The sequence below is a fragment of the Gekko japonicus genome, unplaced genomic scaffold, assembly GCF_001447785.1.
Source record: "Gekko japonicus isolate JY-2015 unplaced genomic scaffold, Gekko_japonicus_V1.1 scaffold3394, whole genome shotgun sequence".
Classification (NCBI taxonomy): domain Eukaryota; kingdom Metazoa; phylum Chordata; class Lepidosauria; order Squamata; family Gekkonidae; genus Gekko; species Gekko japonicus.
The window spans coordinates 37,435-46,938 of NW_015165340.1; the positions used below are offsets into that span (position 1 = coordinate 37,435).

The 9,504-nt window shown below is 48.6% G+C and overlaps 1 protein-coding gene across 1 annotated transcript in view; it reads left to right on the forward strand.

Annotated features, from left to right (window-relative positions):
* CEP170B (centrosomal protein 170B) overlaps positions 1–9,504 on the forward strand; it is a 123,918-nt gene that overhangs the window by 13,256 nt on the left and 101,158 nt on the right. Inside the window, exon 2 of the mRNA XM_015410557.1 lies at positions 6,372–6,461. Coding sequence (XP_015266043.1) covers positions 6,372–6,461 — 90 coding nt within the window. The remainder of the gene's footprint in view (positions 1–6,371; positions 6,462–9,504) is intronic.

A 9,504-nucleotide genomic window follows, 5' to 3' on the forward strand; every position in this document is an offset into this window, starting at 1 on the left:
GTTTTTAAACATCGGTGTCGCCGATGTGATGATGTCACTTCTGGCGGAAACCTGGATGTGACAACAGGTAACTCTATGAATCGCTGGGAGCTCTACGGTTTCCTCCAGAAGTGGCATTATCTCACTGGGGGCACTACCCCTCCCACGTCCCTGCCCCTGCCCCAAACCCTTAAGCACACTTATGTTTGGGGAAGGGATCCACACATTTCAATTGATGCTAGAAACCAGCTGTTATTTGTGGTAGCCCCTGACTTTGGCTCTTCTCTGAACCCTCTAGCATGTGCAGAAAGGGTCCTAAGGAGAGGCTGACCTGGCCATTCACTCGGTACCCATCTTCAGAGATGTTAAAATACCACTTGACTGTGTGTGGGAAGGTGGGTGGACATACCTGCATTGCCATGCGCTACTGGCTAACAGACTCCTTCAAGCAAAGTTCTTGTCCGGTGTTGTATGAGAGCGAGGCCCCCCCTGGATTTTGGCAGTTCCATGCGGGCAGCGAAAACAGGCAGGCCTTGCAAGCCCTTTTGGGCTACCAGGGATGGATAATGATGGAAGGATAACCAAAGAGAGATCACGGAATAAGTAAGTAGAAAATAGTCAGTGGCAACCGTGATGTACCGTATTTTTTGCTCTATAAGACGCACTTTCCCCCCCCAAAAAAGTGGGGGGAAGTGTGTGCGTCTTATGAAGCGAATACTGCCTTCTCCCCCCACAAGCCCAGGGGAGCCCATGTGAAGGCTTGAAGACTTACATTTGAAAGGACACGTTCTCAGGTCCATTAAGCATATAAAAACAAAAGTAAACCAAGAGCTCCAAGAGGACCAAACTGCACTTTTTCCTGTTTTTCTCCTCTAAAAACTAGGTGCGTCTTATGGTCAGGTGCGTCTTACGGAGCGAAAAATACGGTATTTGCAAAGGGAATTTCGCTCTCATAGATTTTCAAAAAATAGATCAATATTAATACTAATGCATTTCTGTACATTCATACAAGAATGAACATCAAAAAGTGATCCCACAATATCGACAAGCACAGTCCAATAATCTACAGTCCTTACAATCAGTAAATCTTCTTTGTGTCTTTCTTGTACTAATATTGGATTGGAGGCAAATAGCAGAAAGGTCACGAATCTGCAGACAGGCTTGCTCCGACACCTGTTTCATAAGCCTTCTTCAGAGCAGAATGCGTGTGGACCCAGTGAATCCTTTCCTACTCAGCATTCATCTCTGCGTGCCGTCTCTCTGCATAATGCTTACACTCAGTGAAATCTTCTCTCATTCAGCTTTCCCTCTGTACTTGAATCGTACCAGGTATGGCTGCTGGTCTGCATTTGGCCACCTTGTGCAATGAGTGGTGTATCATAAATGTGACTGTTTTGGTAATTAAAGGTAGTAAAGAACATAAGAGAAGTCCAGTCCAACACTCTGTGTCGCACAGTGGTCCAAACCCAGGTAGGGTAGCTGTGTTGGTCTGCAGTATTACAGATTATAGTTCAGTAGCACTGTAAAGGTAAAGGTTCCCTTGCTCGAAAGCCAGTCGAATCCGACTCTAGGGTTGCGGTGCTCATCTCCGTTTCAAAGCCGAAGAGCCAGCGCTGTCTGAAGACGTTTCCGTGGTCATGTGTCCGGCATGACTAGTTCCAAGGCACACGGAACGCTGTTAACTTCCCACCGAATTCTGCTTCTTATAACAGCCAAGTAATCTGATGCGTCATTCTATTATTATGACTCTTCACATTATGAAACAACATGAGCACCCAAACTGCCTACGGGAGATTGGATATATTTAATATAAATTTGGTACGTTTAATATAAATTTGGCTATTTGCCAAAAAAAATCTGATTTTATTTTCATTTTTAATGTAAAATTGGTTATTTGCCCAAGAATCCAGTTGAGTCAGTTTTTCCCGTTTCCGTTTTTTGCTGCCGTTCAAATATTTTTCTAATATTTTCCTTATATATATATTTATCCGGTTTTACTTTCATTTTTAATATTAATCCTTTTTTAAAAAGTCATATGCTTGGTTTTTGAGGAATGACTGCCTTCCCACCCACCTCTCAGGGTGTCTGTTGTGGGGAAGGGAAGGGAAAGGAGTTTGTAAGCCGCCCTGAGACTCCCAAGTGAAGGGTGGGGTATAAATCCAATCTCTTCTTCTTCTTCTCTTCTTCCCCAGGGAAAGGGCTGTGGTTCAGTGCTAGAGCATCTGCTTGGCATGCAGAAGGTCCCAGGTTCCATCTCTGGAATCTTCAGGGAAAAGGCCAGTAGGTGACATGAAAGATATACGGTTGCCAATGCTCAGGTTCCAGTGAGGGTTCCCCCGTTTTTGGCGGCTTCAGTCCGCTGCTGGCCAGCTGGCTGGCTGGCGGGGAAACCCCACCCCCAAATGGGGGGTGATGATGTCACTTCCAGGTGAATGTCATTGTGCTGGGAACATCGCACAGCAACGCTCTGGGGCGGGATATTGATGTTCCTGAAGGTATGTGCTTATAGTTTGGGGACATGCTGCTGTGTTAACCGGTTCTAATCACTTAAGCTAGGAATATGTTAGGAGAAAGCAGGCCTTTCAGATCTGACCAACTTCCTGCATTTGTTGGTTTGTGTAGAGTGGGTTGTCAGGGCACGGAGCCTGTAAATGTTTGCGTTTGAAGGCTGTGCCAACCGGGAGACTGGCTTAACGGTATTACAAAGCCTGTGTGTGTGTGGTGGATTCTCAGAAGGCACCCGGGATGGCTTTGTGGCCGTGTCTCGCTTTGGCCTCATTCTTACAAACAGCTGAGGAGGTGGTAAACGGACTGAAGTGCTCAGCAGCACTCCAGAAGAGTTGGGGAGAGGCTCAGAGGATTAAATTCTCCTCCATACCCAACCTGGCTCATTGCAAACTATTTATATGATTGTTTCTCTCCTGCTTTTCTCCCTTAAGGGGACCTAAAGAAGTTTACAATACAGAAAGGCAGAGACAAACAGGAGTATGGGGGGTATTTGAGTGAAGAAGATGAAGAGATTGGATTTATACCCCACCCTTCACTACCCAAAGGAGTCTCAGAGCGGCTCACAATCTCCTTTCCCTCCCCCTCCCCACAACAGACACCCTGTGAGGTAGTTGGGGCTGAGAGAGCTCTCCTGAGAACTGCTCTTGAGAGAACAGCTCTGAGAGAACTTGTGACTGACCCAAGGTCACACCAGCAGCTGCATGTGGAGGCGTAGGGAAGAAGAACAGAGGAGTGAAGAACATGTTTCTCCGCCTTTCCCTCCCCTGCCAGGTCTTTCCTCCTACCCTAGGCTAGAGCCCATTGACTCCTGCCTCTGGGTCTGCCCAGGCCTTAACTACCTGTGAGAAGAGGAGAAACAACCTCAGCCAGATCTCATTCAGCGGCCGCTAGCTAGCTAGGATGGTCTTTCCCCCTGTTTCTTACCCTGCTAGATGACAAGGAGCCTGCTTCTACCCTAGCCTTTCTCTCTGACATGTCTCTTACACTGTAAGGTGGGGAGGGAGGGTGCATGTTCAATTGTGAGACACCGTTTAAGTCAGGGGTCCCCATTGTGGTGTGCCTGTGGGTGCATTTGCCCACAAGGTTTCTGATTGGCCACTGGAGGTTTGGCCGGCTGTGCCGATTTTTAAAAAAGGTCGCTTTGGCAGCCGCTGCTATCACAATGCCAAGATTGTCACTGTGTGACTGAAGGTAAGCTGCGGCGGCCATTTTAAGTCCTGGTTCCGCCTCCTGTGGCAGCGCTTCAGTGGCAGCCATTTTGTAGCTGCACCCACTGCGTTTTGTCAGACTTCCATAAGTGCCCACTGGCTCAAAAAGACTGGGGATACGTGGTTTAAGCAGTCCAGTCCAGGCACTGTTTTTTCCGCCTCATGGTCTGTCTGTGAGAAGTAGGCCTCGGCAGTCCTATGCAGAGAGACGCCAAGCTAGGGTTGCCAGGTCTGGGTTGGGAAATACCTGGAGATTTTGGGGGTGGAGCCTGAGGAGGTGAGGTTTGGGGAAGGGAGAGACTCCGATGTGGGACAGTGCCATAGACTTCACTTTCCAAAATGGCCATTTTCTCCAGCTAACTATTGGTGTAGTGGTTAGGTGCACGGACTCTAATCTGGGAGAACCAGGTTTGATTTCCCACTCTTCCACATGCAGCTGCTGGTGTGACCTTGGACTAGTTACAAGTTCTCTCAGAGCTGTTCTCTCAAGGGCAGTTCTCGAGAGAGAGCTCTCTCAGCCCCACCTATCTCACAGGGTGTCTGTTGTGGGGAGGGGAAGGGAAAGGAGATTGTAAGCCGCTCTGAGACTCCTTGAGGTAGTGAAGGGCAGGGTGTAAATCCAATCTCTTTTTCTCTTCTTCTTTCTCTGTCACCTGGAGATCAGTTGTAATAGTGGGAGACCTCCAGCCACTATCTGGAGGTTGGGGACCCTCCTCCAAGATGAGTCCATGGACTTCACTCTGAGTGCGCTACTGACAGCAGGCATTTCGAATGTGTATTTTGTGGGACCTCAACGCATGTCAGGCCCAAAATGTGAAAATGTGCTCTGTTTGTTTGGGTCGCGCTGAGTTCAGGAACCCGACTTCAAGGAAGCCAGCTAAGCAGAACCCGCCTGTGCCAACTTCTGGCGACACACCCTACCTCATAAAAATATTTTGAGACTGTTGGCTTTAACATATGCTCGGGGGCACATGGAGAGCCAAAATGGGTGTCTGTCTGCATATATTTGTTTGTGTGTTTCTTCCTGTAAGCAGGGGATAATGGTAGGTGTCTGTTCTGTACTAAAAAGAATGTGGGCAATAAGAGCTGAATTCTGCCTGGCCTTGCAGTTCTGTTATCTGAAGCATTTTCTTTCCCATCTAGTTCACTTACAGTATCGGAACTAGGCTGGGAGGGAAAACGCTTCAAGAAACGGGAGCAGAGTGAAGTAAGGATGAGTTTATCTCCCTTTACTCACACATTCCTTTTAAACAAAAAAACACAAAGAGACTTGCACGCAGTGTTCCCTCTAAGCTGAGTTAGTGTGAGCTAGCTCACATTTTTTTAGCCTCCAGCTCACACATTTTTGTCTCAGCTCAGGAAGGAGGGCTCCAGAGCAAACTAGGTTATGCAGTAGCCAAATCACTTGCTCACAACTTTAATGCTAGTAGCTCAGAAAGTAGAATTTTTGCTCACAAGACTCCACAGCTTAGAGGGAACATTGCTTGCACCCATTCTCCGTTCCACAGGCATGTGAATAAAATCTCATGGGTGCCTCTGGCAACTGGGGTTCTTGGATATCATAAAGGATGCATTTCCCCCCTGCAGTCTCTTGCACTAAAATATTCCAAAATAAGCTCCTACTAGAATTGCGAAGTCTGGTTTTAAGGAAGGCAAGTACAGAGGGCCTTTTCAACGGCAGCCCCCCAATTATGGAATAACCTCCCTGGGGGAGGTGTGCTTGGCCTAGGGTTGCCAACCCCCCAGGTGGTGCCTGGAGATCTCCCGGGATTACAACTGATCTCCAGGAGGCAGAGATCAGATCACCTGGCGAAAATGGCTGCTTTGGAAGGCGGACTCTGTGGCATTATACCCCACTGAAGTCCCTCCCCCAACCAAACCACGCCCTCCTCCGGCTCCACCCCCAAATCTCCAGGTATTTTCCAATCCAGAACTGACAACCCTATCTGCTTGGCCCCTTCGCTGTCAGCCTTTAGGAGGCAGCTGAAGATGGTTTTATTCATAGTGGTATTTGATTGGTATTAGTTTTCCTGCCTGCCGGCACTTTTAAAGTGTCCATTTTAATGTGTTGTTTTCATGCATTTTTTGTATTTCATTGTGATCACATTGTAAGCTGGTTTGAGTTCCTGTAAGGTAGAAGGGTGGACAACGACTGTTTTATTTAAATAAAGTAACAAAAATAACAAGGTAGGAGGAACCAGGACTGGTGCAGAATTTTTGCTCAGCCCTGCAGAGGTATTGTACAGTCTCTTTGGGCAGAAAGGCCGACTCAGAAATACTGCAATGAAAGAAACCTTGGGAGGTTGGGAGGCACGGTGGCTCAGTGGAAGAACCTCTGCTTGACATGCAGAAGGTCCCAGGTTCAATCCCCGGCCTTTCTATTTAAAAGGACCAGACAGACCTCTCTGACTGAGACCCTGGAGAGCCCTTTGCCAGTCTGAGCTGATAGTAGCTGACCCTGATGGACCGAGGGTCTGATTCAGTATAAGGCAGCTTCATGTATTCATGTGTGTTCAAACTGGGTGCATGGAATGGGACAACGGGTACTGTACCTGTCCAGCAAGCTACACCTTTTCCTTTGTATCAAGGGGGCACCAATGTGTGCCGTTGCGGTTACAAAGGTGAGTGTTACCCTGTGGGTCTGAAAGTTCTGTGTTTTTTCTCTTTTGTTCCCAGTCTCGCAGCGTGGATAAGCAGCATGCAGTCATCAACTACGACAAGGAGAAAGATGAGCATTGGGTCAAAGATCTGGGAAGCTTAAATGGGGTAAGTAGGGGACCTGCTGCCCCTAAATGCATTTTCTGTGCTGTTTTTCTTCCCTGCTGTTGTTGGGTTGCGCATTTTTTTTTCTTGAATTTTCTTGAATTGCCAATGGCACATTTTTTTTCTTGAATTTTCTTGAATTGCCAGCGCTGTTGGGAGGGGATGACAGAACCCAACAGAGCCCCTTCATGCTTTCCCATGATGGGAGTGAATTGTGGCACTGGATTTTTATTTTTCATATAGTTACGACACTGGTTCAGCCTAGGGTTGCCATCCTTCAGGTGGTGCCTGGAGTTCTCGTGGAATTACAAGTGATCCCCAAACCACAGAGATCAGTTTCCCCTGGAGGAAACGGCAGCTTTGGAGGGTGGACTGTATGGCATCACATCTCCACTGAGCTCCCTTTCCAGGCTAGGGTTGCCAGGTCCTTACCTTCTGCCGGCGGGGGGCTCCAGCCTGCTTCCCTGGATCGTCTGGTCACCATAGAGTTTTTAGCCAAATGCCAGTAAACTCCCGCTTCGGAGGCCCGATTTCTGCCACTACGGAATCGGGCCCCGGGGGGAACTCTGCCCTCGGGGGGAACTCTGCCCTCTGAAGCGCAGCGTGGCTGCGTCACCGGAGGTGATGCAACCACATCAATCACGTTGGGGGCGTGGCCCTGATCGTCGGAGGGAAAACTCTATGGTTTTCCCTCCGACGATCGTGGCCACGCCTTCAGCGTGATCGACGTTGTGCGTCTTTTCCGTAGTGACATGCTGGCGGCGCGTGCACACTTCGCGTTTCGCGCACGCATTGAAGACCAGCTCCCGGAGCCCGGCGAGGCTCCCCTGCCGATAGGATATTTTCACTTGGCAACCCTAGTCACCATAGAGTTTTTAGCCAAATGCTAGAGCACCCCCCACGTGACGTGCCTGGTGTCATTGTGCTGGGCACGTCAGGCATGGCAGGGCTCTTTGGGGGCGGGGCTCCCTTTGCCTGGCAGGTGGCAGATTGGGGCCCCCAAAATCAGGGAAAACCTCGCCCCATTGGGGGTTTGGTAACTCTATCCCAGGCATCACCCCCAAATCTCCAGCAACCCTCATTTAAATGCTATTTACCCATAACTGTGATTTGATTTTGTTTTGCAGTTCTGGGTTTTTAAGTCACAGCTTGGTATAGTTGAATATTTTATATTGCTTCTAATTTTGGCAGATAGGAAGGGAAACAGGTAATTGATGACAAGGAATAACTTCCAGGGGGATTCATTGGGGGGGGGTTCCGTTGCATCCAAAGTTTTGTTGCTATTATTGCAATTATTATTATTGTATGCCACTGTGTGTAGAATAACCAGGAGATCCTAAAATTGTCTGGCAGGTGAAAGTTCTAGCTCTTTTAGCGTTATGCACCAGTCAGTGGCGAGCTAGACTTGCTTTTAAGGCAAGTGACGTTTCAGAGGTGGTTTGCCATTGCCTGCCTCTATGTTACAGCCCTGATATTCCTTGGAGGTTGTTGCCATTCCAAATTCTAGCCAAGGCTGACTCTGCTTAGCTTCTGAGATCTGATGAAATTGGGCTAGCGTGGGCTATCCACATCAGGGCAGTTTTGTTGCTGAATTGATAAGTGCAGGTTCTAAAGACGAAGAGCCATTCCCAGGACACACCAGCTTTTAAATTAGCTTCCCTGGCCCTTTCCCCTGGTGGAATCCACTGCGTGGAGATCTTGCGGCTATTTATAGGGCATCCGCCACACACTTCTTCACAGGAAGGAGGAGTTGGTTGGTGGCTGATAAGAATTGTGACTTTTCTCGGCCCAGAACTGGTTGCTCCTGATGAAGGGCTCGTGGACTTGAAATACGAGTATTTCGTAGCAGGAGGAGGGCAGATGCCCGCGGAATCGTTGACTCACTCTGAAGTGAGTGTGCAAAGTGCACGGGAGAGGCCCGTTTTGGTTTGAAATCTGCTGAGTGTGTGTGACCCTTGGACTTTCTCTGTCTCCTGTCAGCCTCATCCTAGTCTCAGGTATTTTCAGGTCCAAGGAGTGGCAAAAGATACTGATGATCTTCAGCGTGTATCTAGCACAGGGGTGCCATGGTACCTGCCAACACCTTTTCTGATGCCCACCAGGTGTTTTAGAAAGTGATTCAGCATGAGAAACGCAGCAGGCACTTATATTTTCCACACATCCTGTTAAATAGAGCTTGTCCCTAAAGTGTTGAAGAGTTACTATGCATAACATCACTCCATGACACGTTGTGGTTGGTTCCACCTCCTGCGGCAGCCATTTTGTTGTTACATCCACCATGCGGTGTCAAAATTCCAAAGGTGACGGGAGGCTCAAGGAGGTTGGAGACCCTGCATCTAGTGCTTCTGGTTCAGAGTTCTTCTTGTGGGCACTCAGTGAAATTAATGAGCAGTAAACTTAGAACAGATAAAAGGAAGTACTTCTTCACCCAAAGAGTGATTCCCACGTGGAATTCAGTGCCACAGGAAGTGGTGGTGGCTACAAGCATAGGCAGCTTCAAGAGGGGATTGGATAAACATATGGAGCAGAGGTCCATCAGTGGCTATTACCCACAAGGTCTAGATAGGAACCCTCGGTATGGGGCAAGTGATGCTCTGCATTCTTGGTGCTTGGGGGGCAACAGTGGAAGGGCTTCTGGAGTTCTGGCCCTGTTGGTGGACCTCCTGATGGCACCTGGGTTTCGGCCACTATGTGACACAGAGGGTTGGACTGGATGGGCCAACAACCTTCACTCTTTGGGTGAAGAACGACTTACTTTTATCTGTTCTAACCCTACTGCGCGTTAACAAGCAGGGTTGCCAGCTCTGGGCTGGAAAATTCCTGGAGATTTTGGGAGTTGGAATCTGGGGAAGGTAAAGTTTAGGGAGAGGAGGGACTGCAGCAAGAATTAATGCCATGGAGTCCACCTTCCATAGAGCCAGTTTGGTGTAGTGGTTAAGTGCGCGGACTCTAATCTGGGAGAACCGGGTTTGATTCCCCGCTCCTCCACTTGCACCTGCTGGATGACCTTGGGCAAGCCATAGTTCTGGCACAGCTGTTCTTGAAA